Source organism: Cibotium barometz, chromosome 3 (assembly GCF_041138505.1).
Source record: "Cibotium barometz isolate CiBa-2024 chromosome 3, ASM4113850v1, whole genome shotgun sequence".
Lineage (NCBI taxonomy): Eukaryota > Viridiplantae > Streptophyta > Polypodiopsida > Cyatheales > Cibotiaceae > Cibotium > Cibotium barometz.
Genome location: NC_141048.1, coordinates 46,969,475 through 46,988,790, shown reverse-complemented (window position 1 = coordinate 46,988,790; position 19,316 = coordinate 46,969,475). Strand labels below are relative to the sequence as shown.

The 19,316-nt window shown below is 44.8% G+C and overlaps 1 protein-coding gene across 10 annotated transcripts in view; it reads left to right on the top strand.

Moving 5' to 3' along the window:
* Positions 1-532: 532 nt before the first annotated feature.
* Positions 533-19,316, top strand: part of LOC147640153 (uncharacterized) — a 99,388-nt gene continuing 80,604 nt past the window's right edge. For 2 of the 10 annotated variants that reach the window (XM_086777918.1, XM_086777904.1), the window contains exons 1-3: positions 533-819; positions 979-1,046; positions 1,178-1,275. In XM_086777918.1, coding sequence (XP_086634044.1) covers positions 989-1,046; positions 1,178-1,275 — 156 coding nt within the window. In that variant the 5' untranslated portion in view covers positions 533-819; positions 979-988. Of the gene's footprint in view, positions 881-975; positions 1,047-1,177; positions 1,276-19,316 lie in introns of all 10 variants that reach the window. The other 8 variants (XM_086777910.1, XM_086777896.1, XM_086777892.1 and 5 more) reach the window with 8 other exon arrangements.

The following is a 19,316-nucleotide window of genomic DNA, read 5'->3' as shown; positions in this document are numbered from 1 at the left end:
TGGAAAAGTGCTTTTGTGCTTCGAGCATTTTTGGTTGAAGTGTTAAGACATGGCAGATGCAACCTCTAAATCAACTGGGTTCGTCTAGCCTACCAAAGCGTTTCCCTCCAAGAAAAGCTCCACTTTTTCATAGTTGTGTAGCCTCTAAAGGCTGGGCCTTTTTCAATGGAGGCCTTCCATGACGTGGCATTTTCTTTAGTGAAATTCTACTACACAACTATCACATCAAGTTTCGGACCGCCCTCGTGTGAGTTGGGCCAAACTAAAAGTTGAGTAGGACATAGAACCTCATACTTATGGGCGACTCAAGTTATTCCCCTTTTTTAATGTTTGTGAAGGCATGCATAGTCACGTTCCCACTGTGTGTGTGGGGGGGGTGTACATGTGCTATGGGTTTAAAGGCATTTTGGCTTAGTTTAATGTACATGTGCTATGGGTTTAAAGGCATTTTGGCTTAGTTTAATGTACATGTAGTATGGGTTTAAAGGCATTTTGGCTTAGTTTAATGTAAAGGGGTTCTGGGATTCAAGCAAACAACACGTTCTCTCCACGGGACTGAGAGAGACCAATTAACTACCCGCCATGCCACGCGAGCCCACATCACAAGAGAGCTGTTCACCCATGAGAACATTCTTGTTTTCGATACCCTCATCCCGTCTGAAAGAGCCGTCTCCTTTCATACTGGATCTGGATCGGGCGCCCAGAATTGGCCTTAGATTTTTATTGGGCTCCCTTAATTGACCAGTTGGGCACCCATCATTGAACTGGGTGCACATACTTAATCATAGCAGCTCACTCACTGCAAGATCCAAACGCTGAGTGAGTGGAAGTATAAAAGCAGCTGCGCTCAGTTGAGCTTTTCTCTTAAGTTTTCAGCAAAGCAAGCACTTGCTTGCAATTGAACACCTTGATTGATCCTGAATTTACTGCAAATCTTGCTTCCTCGATTAACATTTTTCTCGTTGTTTCTGGCAGCAGGCTGGTTGACATGGCAAATCATAATGAGGTTAATGTGGCTGTCATCATGGTTGGAGGTCCTACCAAAGGTATGGTCACATTTGATCATGCATGAGGTCACATTCTATCATGCATGCTCATGTACATATGCAGTTTATCATGCTTTCATGTCTTATGGATGCATGCTTATATCTGATGTATGTATGCTTGTCTTGTACAGGTACTAGATTTCGCCCACTTTCGCTCAACCTTGCAAAACCTCTATTCCCCCTGGCTGGCCAACCTATGGTGCATCATCCAATTCTCGCTTGCAAGAAGGTGAAAATCATGTGTTTTTGGGGGCTTATGGATATGTAATGGTGATTGACGCATAGAATAATGGTATCTTAACTCAGAATTAAAGACATTCTAATGTAGACCAATGGCATCATAACGTAGAGTAATGATATCCTAACATAGTTATCCTTACTCAATGCTAGATGTTGTTTCCAACCCGGAAGCCAAGAGGAGAGTTATGATATTTTGAAGTTTTATCCATGACTATTTCTCTACTATGGTGACATATCTTTATGCATGAACTTGCATCTAATCTTGGGCGTTGATGACATGAGTGGGGATGTCATAGCACGTAGTCTGTGCTATGCATTATGGAGCTGATGATTGGAAATGGAAACTTGGTAGTAGACTCTCATGGAGTCAAGATTACACTTTGTTTTTGTTAATTTTGGGAATCAACCTGAACTCTCCATCCGTTAAACATGCATATTTCTTTTGAACTTTGTCCCAGTTGCAACCAGTTTGTTTATATTAATTCTTTCTATCCAAACTGGTGCACTTGCCCATCCAGCTACTATTGTGGTGTGTGTGCGCTCTCTATAGTGCTAGCCTTGATCACGGCTTAGCTCACCCTTCATTTCTGGAGGAGTGATAGAAGTTCAGCTTGATGGTTATTATATTTAGATTTGTCTACTACACATGTTGAAGCGACACCTACTCTTGGGCATTAATAACATGAGTGGGAATGCCATAGCATGTAGACTATGCTATGCATGATGGAGTTAATGATTTGAAGCTTTGTGAGTAGACTGGTCAAGAGCACACTTTAGTTTTTGTTTAGATTGGGAAATAACTTGTAACATGCAGCGGAATTATGCGTAATGAAGGATTGTGTCACACAAGTCTCACACCGCCTTCTTTATCCTGAGTTTCTCGAGTCTTTAGCAATTCATTGTTAGTACTTCAAACTTTAAGAGATTAGAGAGAGAGATAGATCTGTAGACCTTATTGGGTCCCAGAACGACTTTGGACTGTAGATAAGCCAAACACAAGATCTCTGAAAGACCAAGAGTTGGGCTGAACTGTACACGGCTATAGAAGCACCAATGATGACCGATCTCAAGCCTATGCACTCTTCCAATGGAATGTAGGAAGGCTGCAAATCTGAGGCTGAGAGGCTGATTGGGATTGGTTCTAGGCTGTGAATGAATGCTGAAAATGAATGTATGAATGTGTTTTACCTTTACCGGTAGGGCTGTAGCGAAAGGATGAGTGTATGCATGCTGAAAACTGTGTAGATGCTGAAAATGCAAGGTGCTATATGGGCTGAATGCTGATTGATGCTGCGTTTTGTTGATGCTATGCTGAATGGTCCAACCGTTAATGCTTCTTGTGCTAAAGGATGAAGCGCTTGAAGACTTATGGCTGAATGATACGAATGATATGCAAGTGATGCTATTTATATGCACTTCATGAGTAGGTCGGCTGTCTGAAAGCTGGCCGATTGCTTTATGTGCTGCATTAAATAAATAATGGTGATAATAATGTGGAAAAATGCCAGATAAATAATAGAAAATATGGGAAAAAATACTGGATAATAATCTGAGGCTTTTGCAATGATCTAGGAGGTCTAAATGCACATGGGATGAATGCTATGCAAAATGCAAACATGTCCTGATGCAAACCCTAAGGCTTCTATGATATCTATATGCATGAATGATTCTCTCCAAGTGGGTTAAGGGACTTTGACTGACTGATTGGCTGACTCTCTAAGGCTGAGGAATGACCTACATAGCTCGTGTCTGACATATCTTGGAGGATTACAATGGGGTCACGGCATACGATAAATATCAAATCCTAAAGGGTTCTACTACTGTACACTGTTGCATTGCTAGCACGGTGCACAGGTCCCGAGGGGGCGGGTGGCGGAGAAATCACACGAACGAAGGCAAGCGTGGGGAAGGACAGTCAACTTTCTCCTCTGTACTATGCACGGCGTGTTTTTTTTGCTCTCTGGAAAGCGACTGAATCGACTGATATGACCCGTCTTAAATAACATTAAAAAATAAAAAGCCAAGTTTGAAACGCGTTTCAAACTCCTAGACGTTTGAAACGTTTGAAACGGGTCTGCTAAAGTTTGAAACGCGTTTCATAGCAACTATGAGCTCTTTCAAGAGTACCCACAGTTATTGGTGGACTACTTGAAAGCCATGAACCTGCCGCCAAGCTAAGCAAGAGAGAATGTCACATGCACTCTGCACTGTAGTGCATGGTGACAAGATGGCTCATCATTTGTAAGTGCTAATTTGAGAGGAGGATTGCAGAAACAGATTTCCGCAGGTGCATTTTTTGGTCTGAAAATCACTTTTTTGGCCATAAATCCCTCATACGAACTCAGATCTGCGCAACCCAAGAGTCTTTTTTGGGGTTTTGGCAGGTTCTGAACGCAATGGTGGTGTTCATTTGACCTTATTCTGATCACAAAATTTTCTGCAGCAGCTGTGTGCATTTCGGATCTCCAATTTTGACGTTTTTCACAGGTTCCTGGTACTATGTTTTGCAGCTTTGGGGCTGATTTGCTCTAGTGCTCATGTACGTGAAATGTGGTGAGCTTTGGATTCCGCTCATGCATGAGCGATGATGCTCTTCGCACAGGATATGTATGCTTAGAGCAATGATTTGCAGGACATGTATGCCGATTGCGTGAGACAGGTTTTGTGTGCTCTTTTATGAGCATTGACAGGTTGCAGGTATCTCGCCAGGTCTTGTCTTTGAGCTACAGGTTGTGTAGCGTGGCCGTATTGCGCATTTTCTGGCAGGTTGACAGGACACGATTACTGGTAGAGATGTATGCCTATTGTGGGTCTCGCTTTTGAGCGTGTTGCAGGCTTGCAGGTGGAGTTATTTGTGGTCTTTATGCATGCTCCTCTTACAGCGAGTTGAGTTTTTCTCGTGCATGACCATAGCTTTGTTGTCTCCTACGAGCACAGGTGCCATTGTTGGAGTTTTCTCCAGTCCACAGGTTGCAGTTTTGGCAGCGTGTATGCTCTTGGTGCCCAGTGTGTTGGCTTAGAGCAGTGGATGCCCTGTTGAGCTCCGAGACACAGTGTATGCATTGTTGACAGTGACAGACTTTGGGTCAAAGTTGCTGTGTTTGGCATTCTATGCTCAGTGGGACATATGCTTAGTTATATGCCTTGACAGCTCATGCCTTGGTACACTTGACATTGGTAGTGTTTGCCTCTTTGGTTGCTTGTTGCCGTGCTTGGCATTGTGTGTGCTGACAGTTTTGGGCTTTGCCATACGCATTTGTGAGCTGTGATAGCTCTTTGGCATTGTGGATAGCCCTATGAATGGTCATTGAGGACACGTACTATTTAGTCAGCTGATTGGATTGCAGCCATTGTTGAGGGTCGAGTGAGGTTTTCATTGAGCTGGGGGATACCCATGTCCGGGATCCTTTCGGTGATACAGGTACTGGAGCGATCCCGCGAGCACCATAGGACCCATGCATAGTGTCTGGTCACCTATGTCAGATGCAGTGTGATTCTCCGCAGTGATACTTTGCGTTGAGACTTGGTTGTGCTCTTTTGAGAGCTTTACACCTTTAGTTTTGGGCTATTTTTGCCTTGGCTGGTTATTTTGGTTTTTTGGCCATTTACTGCCTTTATGTTGCCGAAATTTTGTCGAAATTTGCAGCTATGTGATGCCTCTTTGTGCCATTTATTGGTAGCGTGTATTTCGCTACGCTTGCTCTCGAGTGGGAGATTGTGGTATTCTCGAGCATTCGTTGCTCACAGAGGTTTTGGCAGTGTATACAGCCAGCTTGTTTTGATGCCTTGATATTGCCATTGGACTTGCAGTGTTGAGCATAGTTTGGTGCAAGTAGCACAGTGGTTTGCTGCGAGGTTTGCAGGTTATTCTTGTTGGCAGGCATCTTGTGGTTTGGATTGCGTCGAGGGTTCCGCATCCGCCACATACAGTTGTGCGCATTGGTTGCTTGTCTTGTTGTTCAGTGTTTCCTTGCACACACATGGCTCTGGATTCCGTCCAGCATGTTGTTGTCCGTGTTCCTGATACAGATGAGCAATCATTGTTGCCAGAGGTTGAGACGTTGAGGTCTCGTACACATCATTCTCGTTCTTCCCATCATATGCGCTGTTGGCATTGTGGCCACACAGGGCACATTAGGCGTCGTTGCTTCAGGCGTATGAGGCAACAGAGACGGAGATGTATGCATGATGCACAGACTCCTTTGACAGAGGTGAGAGAGGCAGCTACAGTGACTGAGTACGCCAGTGTGACGGTGATGTCACCTTTGCCTCTAGTGTTCCTCCTGCATACTTTGATGGATGCTCACTTTCTCCACGTTGGTTGCTAGATGCAGATGCTATGTTTCACGTCACGTCTCATCGTGAGTGGTTTAGCACATTTTCTAGTGGGAGACTTGGTTGTATGCATCTACATGGCTCAGTGTGAGAGATCGCAGGTGCAGGAGACATATGCTTGTCATTGCCTAGTGGTGTTCTGTACACACTTAGTCATGTGCGCTATGTTCCAGATTTGGGAGGACAGAGTCTCATTTCAGTGAGACAGTTGAGAGACACTGGTTGTCAGGTACTGCTTAGAGAGCGGTCTTTCCAGATGCATTTGGGTTCGCTGGTTATTGCGAGAGGTGCCAGGAGTGGCGTGGTATACCCTTTGCATGTTTCTCATTTTGGAGACGGTGTAGTCTCTGTGATATTGCAGCCATGTGGAAAGCGAGAGACGAGACGTGTCTCTTTTGCAGATGCGCTGCAGGATGCTCAGACATTGATTGAGCAGGATGCTCACACGTTAGTCGAGCAGGGAGATCTAGCTGTGCAGGACATGTTTGTGTGCGGACATGTAGAGCGGGAGTGCTCTAGTGAGGCACAGTAGATTATTCCTCCTAGGACGGAGATGCCTCCTTTGACGGAGATGAGTGACTTAGAGTTCTTTGACATGCTTATGTCAGACGAGTCATAGGACGCTCAGACATTGGTCGAGCAAGTAGAGTCAGCTGTGCATGATACGTCTATGTATAGACAGGTAGAGCGTCTTTGCGCTAGTGAGTCACAGCACAGTATCGGAGAGGCCATACAGTGGCCGAATGATTGCAGTGGTGCTGATTCTTCGGTTTTGCAGTCATTCTCGTCTTATATGCCTTTTCCAGATGATGCTGACATTGTGATGCATGGACAGGTAGATCCTGAGGATGCATATGGCACTGAGGTTGCTGACAGTGATAGGTTGGCTGAGATAGTGCAGGTTTTGTCAGCTTTCGGGTCTCTCATGTCTGACCTTTTGGCCTCGAGACCTGATCTTGCTTATGCGGTTGGTGCATTTGCAGTGGGAGTTGTTAGCCGTTCGGTGGCTGACACTGGCATTGTGCATTGTGGAGCTTTGCAGGTCCTTACTAGATACCTGCATGAGGTGCATGTACGCTCTAGCAGTGTTGCGCACTCTGAGTGGTCGCTAGAGCGCATACAGGTGCATGCACGTACTTGGAGTGAGCCAGTGGGCGTAGGTTGAGAGCCGTCTTCTCTCACCTCTTGTATATACTAGTTGTAGGCTAGTTTTTCTCTCCACTTATCGGCGCATAGCCTTTAGTGGGAGAATGTTGGGTAAAGGCAGTGTGCCTGCACCCAGTGTCCGGCCGCCCACTTATGTACACACATCTCCTTATTCTTTTAGTTAGTGAATAAGGGGCTCACTCTCTCTTGGTTGAGACAGTGGATAGCTCCACCCCCCATCTCTCGTGTCTGCTCTCCTCCTTCTCCCTCTCTTTCTCTCTCGTGTGTGCTTGCTCCGCTCCCGCATCGGTCCAACATCTGCAAACAAGATAAAGGCTCATTTTTCAGGTCTAAAAGGCAAAGGCATTGGTGCTTGTGATAAAGTGCCCCAGGATATCAAAGCCTCTCTTCTACAATGGAGGAGGGAGCAAGAAGCAGCCATGAAAGGATTTGGAAGCAGCCATGATGACATGCAGGAAGAGGAGGAGGATGTCACCAAAAGAGCTAGAGTGGGTGATGAACAAGAGATGCAGAGTCAAACGGCTGTAGGTTCTACCTCTGCTCCTTGTGCCCACAGGTCTTCCTTGCCCATTAGGCCTTCTTTGAAGAGTGCAAGCATTAAAGCTCGTTTTCAGAAAGCAGCAGTTGCTGAGGCCACCCGTGAATTGACAAGGTTGTTTATTCAATGTGCTTTGTCATTTCACATTGTGCGCACTCCAAGATGGAAGAAGACCATGAGAGCCATTAGCCGCATTGGGTATGAGTGGGAGGGTCCCAAATATGACTCCTTACGCAAGAAGCACTTGAGAGATGAGAAAGATCTTGTACAGCTTGAGATGGAGCCTTTGAAGGCAACATGGCATAAATATGGATGCACCATATTATGTGATGGTTGGACAGATATGCGGAAAAGGAATGTTTATAACATTTTGGTGTCCTCCTGCAAGGGCGTAATGTTTATGCGTGTCATTGATGCTTCAGTTCCAGGGACGGTGGTGACAGGAGCCTTTATATGGCAACACATACGCGAGACAATGTTAGAGATTGGTGCTCAGCATGTGGTGCAGGTGATTACTGTCAATGGCTCTAATTGTGTGTCCATGGGCAGAATGTTAGAGGATGAGTTCCCAGAGATAGTGTGGACTCCTTGTGCAGCACATAGTCTTGACCTCATGATAGAGGATGTTGCTAAAATCCCTTGGATTTCTGAGATCTTTGCTATAGCTCGGAGCATGGTGAGGTTTGTTACCAAGAGGCTAAAAGTCCTCTACATGTACCGTGCCCATAGTGATCTAGAGTTGCTCAAGCCCTCAAAGACCAGGTTTGCGTACATGTTCATTGTGATTGAGAGGCTAGTGAGAGTCCAGCAAGGGCTACTCCGCATAGTTGTGTCACGAGAGTGGATGGCATGGGAGGATCGAGAGCAGCCCAAGGCAGTGGCATTTGTGCGTGCTGTGATGCGAGAGAGTTGGTGGGATGATGTCAAAGCACTTGTGAAGGCCACTCAGCCTCTTTACAGTGTCCTTCGCATCACAGACATGGAGGGCAGCACTCTTGGTCTCCTTTACGAGTTCATGGACCGTATTGGAGAAGCCCTGAATCGGTGCACCGTTCTATCAGCAGAGAGGTATGTAATATGCAATATGCATGTCTTTCTAGTTTTGTACTTGTCGGGTTTATTTGGCTTTGGTTGTTGGTGAATCGTTATTCGTGACTTGGTCTATGAATAGGGTCCAGGACATCAGGGAGGTTTGGAACCGTAGATGGAATTGGTTTCATAGACCAATCCATTCGGTTGCCCATATACTGCATCCTCTATGGCGTAATGAGGAGCAGTTCAACAACGAGGAGTTGGAAGAAGGGTGGCAACAGTACATCCAGGAGGTGATATTAATCTCTTGAGAAAATTGGAGGATGAGCTCTTGGTATATCGCAATGGGAGCCGTGTGTTTGGAAGACCCACCGCACTACTAAGAGAGACACAGCTACAGCCAGTCTCATGGTGGGAGAAATATGGGATTGGTACTCCATTACTGGTAAGTGTTTAGTATTCAAATGTTACATCAATAATAGCCATGAATCATGATGCAATGGGAGGTTAGTGCTTTATCATGACTACTTACAAAGTTTTATGTCCTTTCTATGACAGAAACGCCTTGCATTGCGAGTCCTCTCACAAGATTGCAGCTCTGGGCCTTGTGAGAGGAACTGGAGCACATGGGCTCTCTTCCACACAAAGAAGAGGAACAAATTGAGCAGTGCTCAATTAGAACGGTTGGTTTATTGTCATTGCAACCTCCGTCTAATTGAGCAACAAGGCAATCCAATCGAGCCGCGCCAAGTGAATGTCGACAAGATTGACATAGAGTTGGTGAAGGATGTACCGGATATTCCTCAGGAGGAGCGTGACATCTATGCTATGCTTTACGAGGAGTTGATGGCACCAGCTCGTATCACACGAGTGCATGCATCTAGAGATGGAGTTTCTACGAGTGCTACGGCTACAGAACCTGAGATTTATGGAGCTGAGGCAGAGTCTTCTTCCGGCACAGAGTCAGAGACATCAGAGGATGGAGATGACCATGAGGAGGAGTCGTCGTCTCCGTCTGAGGAGGATGACTCCTGATTCTATTTTCTACTTTATTTTGTACTATGTACTGTGTGTCACATGTGACATGGATTGTGTTTGACTATTTACTATTGACTCTTGAGCTTACTTATGATGAGCATTTACCATTGAGACTCTGTGTCATGTGATTTGTCTATTTAGTATTATCTATGATTGTTGATTCATGAATCATGATTGAAACCTGCAGGCTGCAGCCTGCAACCTTTGAAGTTAAAGTTTGGCATTTGAACTTTGTAGTTTGTACATATTCAGCATACACCATGGCTCATTTCTTTCTTGCATTGTTTTTATCTAGGATTGAAGTTTGAAACTTTGAGTTTGAAGTTTGAACATGGATGACTGCCTTGGCATATTTGGCATTTGCTATCCCATGGGCCATGGGCCCATTATGCATAGATGATAGTACATACTGATTACTAAATCCTGATACATCATACAAGCATGCATATATTCAACATATTATCATTTTATCAATGCTATCAATGATCCCATATATTCTGGCATATAAATATCATATATGGTATTGATTTTTCACATGCCAAGATGGGAAAGTTTGAAACGCGTTTCAAACTTCTGGGAAAGGTTTGAAACGTTTCCAAAACGTTTCAAACGCATTTTTGAAACGCGTTTTTTGAAACGTGTCGCTACTATGAAAGAGCTCCTTGTCTAGCCAAATGGCTTCGTGGGTACCTCGATCTCGAAACTTTGTGTAGAACTGACGGAGTCTTCGACCGGAACCATACTTCCAACGATGAAGAAGGATCTGCTCAGGCTCAATGACTTCTGATTTGTCTACCACATCTGGTTGCTGTTCATCTGAAACATCAAACACTTCTGGTTCAACATATGGTTTTAGCCAAGAAACATGGAAAACATTATGCATCGTTCAATTGTTAGGCAACTTCAACTTCATGGAGACATCACTTATCTTTTTAACTATAGGAAAGGGTCCAAAACCACGGAAAGAAAGCTTGGGACAGGGTTTGCCCACTTGTTTCAATCTCAGTTTTATGATGCGCAAATAGATCCAATCTCCTTCCTTGAAGTGGACATCTTGTCTTAACTTATTTGCCTGTTTGCTATAAGCTTCCTGGGCTTTGGTCAAGCGGTCTTTAACTGACTCAATGATTTTGGAAAATGCTTCCGTCGTTTTGTTAGCCTCAAGAGATGGAGACACCATTCTCATCAAATTACTGAAGCGATCCACAACGGTAAAACACTGAGTGTTATGAGATCCGATGGATGCTGGTAGAGGCCCTACAAAGTCCATAGAAATGTCGATGAAAGGTCCGTCGGGAATAGGCAAAGGTTGCAGTAACCCAGCCTTTTTTGTATGTGGAATCTTCGCTTTTTGATAAATCTTACAGGCTTGAACATGTGAATAAACATCATGCCTCATTTTTGGCCAATAAAAGGACTGTTCTAATTTCTTGAGGGTACTGTTGATATCTCGATGTTCTCCAACTAAGACACCATTCTCATCAAATTACTGAAGCGATCCACAACGGTAAAACACTGAGTGTTATGAGATCCGGTGGATGCTGGTAGAGGCCCTACAAAGTCCATAGAAATGTCGATGAAAGGTCTGTTGGGAATAGGCAAAGGTTGCAGTAACCCAGCCTTTTTTGTATGTGGAATCTTCACTTTTTGACAAATCTTACAGGCTTGAACATGTGAATAAACATCACGCCTCATTTTTGGCCAATAAAAGGACTGTTCTAATTTCTCGAGGGTACTGTTGATATCTCGATGTTCTCCAACTAAGGAGTCATGGGCATCATGGAGAAGAGTTGCTCGCTTTTCCGGAATGACACAGAGACGATTCTTGTAGAACAACCAACCGTTCTGAACTGAGTAATGGCTAGGCTCAGATGTGGGAGCCAAACTGTATTGAGTACTAAACTTAGGGGAGTCGATATACCGATCTTTCATGCTATCTAAGTCTTTCCCAGTGATTTCGAGAATGGTAGACTCCTGCATGGCCTTTCGACTTAGAGCGTCTGCGACTGGGTTATGCTTACCAGGGATGTACTCCATCATTCTGCCAAATTGTTGGAAGATCTGACTCCATCTGGCTTGCCGATCACTCCACTAGGCACTTGGCATGGTTTGAAGCCACTTAAGTGCTTGGTGGTCTGTCTCTTTGTCATAAACCGAATAATTCTTTTCGGCGACATCCAACTTTCTACTGTAGTAGGCCATGGGTCTATTGTCCTCTTGAAGAATTGCACCTATGGCTACATTGCTAGCATCGGTAATGATCTCAAAAGGTTTATTCCAAGACGCTAACTTCAAAACAGGCGCTTCTGAGGCTGCTTTCTAGAGTGCACAGAATGCATCAAGTGCCTTGCCTGTAACTATGACTTCTGTCTACGAGTCTTTACCCCTTTGAGCAAGTTGGTGAGAGGTGTTGCAAGGTTGGAAAATTGGTGAACATGAGTGCTGTAGGCTTGGCAAAGACCTACGAAAGAACGGATCTCCTGGGCGGTCTGAGGGATATCCTAATCCAATATCTCTTGAACCTTTGAGGGGTCCAATCGAATCCCAGCGGAACCCATAATATAGCCCAAGTATTGAACCTCTGTAATGCCGAAGATAGACTTTTTAGTGTTTATGTAGAGCCCATTAGCTCACAAAAGTTGCAAGACTTTCTCCACATTCTTCTCATGCTGCACTATAGTGGCTGAGAATATAAGTATGTCATCATGAAATATGAAAACACACTTACCAATGAGGATTGAGAAAATCCTAGACATCATTTTATTGAAGGTTGTGGGTGCATTGGTAAGTCCAAAAGGCATGACTACGAACTTGTAGTGACCACGCTCTGTTCGGAAAGTTGTTTTTGGAATGTCAGCTTCGAAAATGCGGACCTAATAGTAACCACTCTTGAGGTTGATCTTAGTGAAAAATTTTGCACCGTCTAAACGCTCCAAAATGTACTCAATCCTTGGCATAGGAAACTTATTCTTAATGGTGAGTTTGTTTAATGCCCTGTAGTCTACACAAAGACGTGCATACTTGTCCTTATTTTTGACAAATAGGATGGGTGCAGCGAATGGTGAGGAAGATGGCCAAACGAATCTGGCTCGGAGGAGCTTAGATAATTGCTTTTCTAGCTCACCCTCTAAAGTCTTGGAAAGACGATAGGGAATTTGCTAGGATGTTCTGATCTAGGGACCAAATCGATATGATGGTCCTCAGAACGGGATGGGGGGAGACTGGGTGGAAGATCGTCCCTAAGCATAATGTCCTGATGTCTAGATAGGAGGTCTGCTAATTGTGGGACTGGGGATGAAGACGAGATGGCCGCTATCGATGAGGTAGAGACTGTCTGAGCACGAACATAAATCAATGCTCATTCCGCTCCTTGTGGATAGCTCGTCGAGCTTGGAGATGAGAAATCAACGGGATGCCAAGAATGCTTCTATCCCCACGAATCATGACGGGCTCAAGAAAACCTTTATAGATAGTAAAAGTGTCCTATCCCCAATTGGGAATAGGCTCATACCGACGAAACCTGTAAGCCCAGCGGGGCATGCAGTGACAGACTCAACCATGTGTCCAAGAGGTAAAGATATAGAGAGAGGGGAGAGAGAGAAGAGAATAGGGATCTTGCATACTACATGCCCCGCCCCACTTCAGGAATTTATTTAGGAACAATCCACGAGCACGCTGGCCAGGATCAATATAATCAATGAATACAAAACAAACAAATATGCCAATGTAAGATATCCAAGTCGATGTCGATGTCTAGGCACAAGATCTCTGATGCCGAGCACACCACGTGGATGACCCACAAGTATCTCTCACCGGGCTAGTAGCAGATCCAAGTCCAGTGAATCTAGATCCCAGTCCAAAAACAAATCCAAGTCCAAATCCAAGTTCTAGTTCCAAATCCAAATCTAGATCCAAGTTCAAAATCCAAGCTCTATGTTCCATGTCCAAACTCCATGTTCATGTCCAAGCTCTATGTTCCATGTCCAAGTAGTCCTAGTTTCCATGAGTAATCTCCACAACTCCTACAATCTTGTCGATGAAGGAAAACCATGGAAAAGATCTTTCTGGCAAGAAAACTGATATAAAATCTGTTTTAATGGTTTTTGGGCGATAAAAACCTCCAAAAAGTAGTTTTTAGGGTTTTTGGAGCAATTTTAGGATTTTTGAAACTTGTAGGGTTTTTGAAATTTCTACTCGTACATGTCCGTATAGCTCCGTATATGTCCGTATCGCCCATGCATATGCCCATACTGTCAGCATGCACAGCGGAAGACTAACGCACGTAGGAGACGCATCACCATCGAGCTCCACGAACACCCCCAACGGGCACTGCAGCATCCCTCCACCGGGCTCCCATCTCCCGGTGAGCTGCCTCCCAAAACACCGGCCGGAGGAGATGACTATGACAAGGTGCCACCACACCCTATATATGGCGCTTCAACTTCCCATGCTTTCACTTATGGGATAATCCAAGGCACGCTCTAGCCATAGATCACAAGACCTTCCAACACCCTCCCTCGATTCGAGCTCCGCAAGCCACCGAGGCGCGAGGGGGTCGCCCAGGACCACACACGCCTGAGCCGCCCAGGACCACACCCTCCCGGGCTCTGATACCATGTCAGAATGCGCAACGGAAGACTAACGCACGTAGGAGACGCATCACCATCGAGCTCCACGAACACCCCCAACGGGCACTGTAGCATCCCTCCACCGGGCTCCCATCTCCTGGTGAGCTGCCTCCCAAAACACCGGCCGGAGGAGATGACTATGACGAGGTGCCACCACACCCTATATATGGCGCTTCAACTTCCCATGCTTCCACTTATGGGATAATCCAAGGCACGCTCTAGCCATAATAGATCACAAGCTCGAAATCGCCAACCTTCCAACACATACAAGTCTAGGGTTGACTGGACATCTGAAAAGCAAGTTGGAGAAGGTTTTGATGGCGAAGAAGAAGCTCTCCATGATCATAGTGATGCCCACACACACTCTACGATCTCCTTCATGTTGCTACAAGAGAGGTTCAAGCCTTTTTATACTTGAAAAGGGCTCTACTTTTTGCCAAAAGCTTGTCCATGCTTTTTTTTGCTTTGCCTTTTTATGCTTTGCTTTTTCCTTTTTGCCTTTGCTTTTGCTCTTTTTACTTTTATTAATAAAATATTACTCAACATTTGGTCAAAAGTTCTTGTTTTGCTTTTCTAGCTTCAGGGCCTTGCTTTTTTGGCCTTGGAGGTGCTTTTTGAAAAAGCGGCTTTTAGCTTTTTGGTCCGGCTCAGTCTCCTCTTTCCAATGGTGCCTTGGTTCGTGGTCAAACTTGTTTGACTTTTTACTTTTTCTTACTTTTTGACCAAGAATGGTGCTTTTTCTTAATCAAACCTCATGGACCTTGTCCCCATGTCTTCTTCCATCTGTCTGGTGTCCGGGCATGGTTTCATTATGTGAAATAGAGCTAGGAGGACCAAATAGTTACAAAACCATTGGATTCCTAAGATCATGTTACATCCCAAAAGAGGCGAGACAATGAAATCTCGTCAGAATGAGGCCTTTTGAACCACAAAGGCAAGCTGCTGTGCCCTTTGAGATATGTGGGTGCGGATACTAAGTGTGAAACTGTCCACATCCAAATGATATGGCACTAATGTACAACTCATTTTGGTAGCCAACTTGGGAGAGATGGCGTTCTTAGAATTGCCCATGTCAAATAGGACTACAAACTGGCGGCCCTTGGCAGAGCCATAAGCTCGGATGAGGCTTTTCTGTGTAGCATCGCTCTCACCCTCCTGCTTAGCATCAAATACCACGGATGGCATAGGATGCATAGAAGGTAAAAGCTGAACTGCGTTTGTGGTAGTAGGCGGGGCTGGAGGAGCAGGAGATGCTGTGGCAAGTGTGGAAGAAGGTGCTTTGGAGGCTTGCTCTGTTTGCCATTTCTGGCAATCCTTCTTACCATGCTCAATGGTATGATAGACAAAACATCTGTTCTCTGATTGGTACTTCCTTTGCTCCTTTGGAGGAAGATAACCTCCAGTGATGCCTGCTTTAGCCTTTTCCTGAGGGGTTTTCTTAGGCTTGGATTCCTTGTCCTTCTTACCTCTTGAACTAGAGCTAGTACTGCCGTCCTTCTTAGCATCTTTAGAAGATGCATTACCTTTTCTCGGCTGCGAAGCAGATTGTTGTTGCTGGGGTTTGGTACTAGATTGCAATTGCTTAGGCTTGCCTCCGTTCATCTTCATTTTTTCATTTTGAGCTAGAGTCAAAGCTCGGTCATATGTGCTGGGTTCAAAGTTACAAACTGTGAACCGGATGTAAGGATCTAATCCACGAATGAATTGATTCATCTTGGTCTGCTCAGATAACCTAGCTGTTGTGCTAAAGTAATTATCTTACGGGAAAACTGAAGCACGGGTGACCCGTTCTGTCTGAGTCCATAGAACTCATCTGCCAGGTTGGTCAAATACTAGGGAGGGAGAAATCTGGTCTTTAGGTCATGGACAATAGTATCCCAGTGAAAAGCTGGGACACCTATGGTCGGGTCTATATGAAGACTAGACCAATGCTGCTACCAAGTGACTACCTCACCCGTAAGATGGGGAGCTGCTACGTGGACTCTATCCTGAGGATCTGTGATCCTAGCTAAAGGAAAATGAGCATTAAATTGATGAATAAATTGATTAACTGCGAAATGTTCACACTTACCATCATACTCACTAAAGTTCTGTTGAGTTCGGATGATGGTAGTCGATGTCGCGGGGTTCTGGCTGGTGGCACCTATGGGTGGGGAAACTGAAGAGAGTCGCTGATACTTCAGATATATGGCCTCCTTTTTCCTTTGGTGTTCGAGTAACATGCACTCTTGATCGAGCTCTCGTTGGTGCTCCCGAGCGGTGAGTTCAACCTGATGCCGGTCTTTGTTGATCTTGCATTGGGCTTCCTCATAGTCCCGTCTATCTGGCTTCATCCTCTTGTCTTTGCTGTTCCATCTGAAAGAAGAGGGTGATGAAGTCGGGGGTAACTACTGGAGTGGGTTTTGCTTTTGTGGCCTCCAAGAGTTGGAGACGCTCCATAAGAAGCTGGTTCTGTGCTCAAAGTAGAGCTATGGTATCAATAGTAGGCGGAAGAGCAAGGTCTCCTTCGGGGGAGACGTCTTCCTGCTGATGTGTACTCTCCTTTGTAGACATGTTACTGAAGTCGGTGGTCGTGCCGGAGCGAAGTTTGACTATCCAAGGATTCTCTCACGCTAGGATGCGGTGTGTGTGGACAAGTTGAATCTGATACCAATGTAACTTGCAACGGAGTGAAGGATCCTGTCACACAAAGTCTCACACTGCCTTCTTTATCTTGAGTTTCGTGAGTCTTTAGCAATCCACTTTTAGTACTTCAAACTTTAAGAGATTAGAGAGAGAGAGAGAGAGATCTGTACACCTTATTGGGTCCCAAATTACCCACTGAAGGGCCCCCTCCTATTGCTAGGAGTATTTGCTTTATTATCTTTGAAGAGAATGACTTTGGACTGTAGATAAGCCAAACACAAGATCTCTGAAAGACCAAGATGAAGGCCTATGCACTGTTAGGGTTAGGGTTTGAAGATGCTGCAAACACAGGCGTGGAGAGCAACAGAGAGAGAACACGACTGCTTGTATATTCAGATGATAAAATGTGAAGTACAATAGCCACATAATAAGTGACCTAAAGAGATGTGTTTATATGTCCGGCCATAAAATGTGCCGGGTGGACCAAAACACTTATAAACTGCTTATAAGTGAAACTAAGCTAAACTGGGGGAAAAAACCTCCACTAACTGAAGTAAAAAGTGTCCCAGTAATCTACTGATGATCACTAGCACTCCTCTGGGTGCATACACAGCATAAAACCCAACAAACCCCCCTGGAGTGATATGTGATCACTGTACATCATCCACCAAAAGGAAACAAATTCAAAGCAGTGCGGAATGCTTCGAATTTCGGACGTGGTAATGCCTTGGTGAAGATGTCTGCCACATTCTGATCTGTAGGACAGTAGATCAGACTGATATCTCCTGCCTGGAGTCTCTCCCGAACAAAATGATAGTGAATCTCAATGTGTTTCGTGCGAGCATGAAACACAGGATTCCTGGCCACAGCAATGGCACTCTGACTATCAGTATAGATAGGTGTAGGCTCCTCCACTGAAATATCCATATCAGTCATGAGACGACGCAGCCAAACACACTCAACAGTAGTAGTGTAGGCTGCTCTGTACTCTGCCTCACAAGACGAAGTGGCCACTGTGGTCTGTTTCTTGCTTAGCCAAGAAATGCATGAAGAGCCAAGAAAGAAACAATTTCCACTAGTGGAATGTCTGGTATCAAAATCACCAGCCCAATCTGAATCACTGTAAGCGTATAACTGCATGTCACCCCCCTCAGGATAAAGCAATCCAAGAGACAAGGTACCCTGCAAATAACGGAATACACGCTTCACAGCTTGCCAATGTGACAACCGCGGGCTGTGCATGAATCTGCTCAACTGAGAGACTGCATACTGAATATCTGGCCTTGTATTACACAAGTAAATGAGGCACCCAACAGCCTGAGCATATGTAGTGGCATCAAAGGAAACACTGTCATCTTGTAGTGACAGTTTCATCCCAGGCTCCATAGGAGTACTAATAGGCTTGCAATCCTGAAATTTAAACTTCTCCAGAAGTTTAGCAACATAGCGTGATTGCAACAACCCAATGCCTCTGTTATCCTGCACAAACTGTATGCCCAAATAGTAGTGTACAAGCCCCAAGTCAGACATGTCAAATGTCTGTTGCAGTATCTCTTTAAAAGCTGCAATTTTGTCATCATTTGATCCCATGAGCAAGAGATCATCTACATAAAGACTGATGACCAGCAGATCTGTCTCTTCTTTCTTTACATACAAGGTGGCTTTTGATGGACTGTTCACAAAACCTTGTGTGAGTAGGAAAGCATCTATTTTTGCATACCAAGCTCGTGGAGCTTGTTTCAAACCATACAAGGCCTTTTTCAGCCTGCATACTTTCCCCTCATGACCATGTTCTGCAAAACCCATGGGCTGATATACATAAACTTCCTCCTCGAGGTCCCCATGTAGGAATGCAGTCTTTATGTCCAACTGGTGAACAACCCAACCACGATGTGCAGCCAATGCAATGACACACCTAAGTGTCGACATACGGGATGTAGGAGCAAATGTCTCCTCATAATCAATGCCCTTCTTCTGTGCATAGTCCTTTGCAACTAGACGGGCTTTGTACCTGTCAATGGATCCATCTGCATGTCTTTTCAACTTATAGACCCATTTAGTACCAATTTCTTTCTTGCCTTTGGGCAGATCAACCAAATCCCATGTTTGATTCCTTTTAATAGAATCAAGCTCATCCTGCATGGCTTTGTTCCAATGCACATTATCTCGTGCATCCACAAATGAATCAGGCTCATCATCATCCTGTAAACTGGCTGCCATAACCAGATTCAAATCCATGATGTGTGCATGCTCATTGGTCCGTGTCTCCCTACGAGTACGACCAGCAAGAGGACCCTCTAAATGGCTGTCCTGTAATGTCCTCAAATACCATCTAGGTATGTGTCTGACCTGTGGTGCCTGCTGCCCCATATTTGGTTCAGCTTCTGGCTCAATTTGTTGCTGAATTTCTGCACCACCTTCATTATTTGCTGGCTGTCCTGTACCCTCATGAGTTGGATCACCAACTGTGGAATGAAACTCCATAGGTAGTAGACCTTCAAACACATCATTTTCAGCCTGATTTGCATCATAACCAGCCATGGATATTTCTGATTTTTCATCAAAAATCACATCCCGACTAGTGAATATCTTCCTGGATAGTGGGTCATATAACCGGTAGCCCTTGCTCTCACGGCTATACCCAACAAAAATGCATTTTGTGGCTTT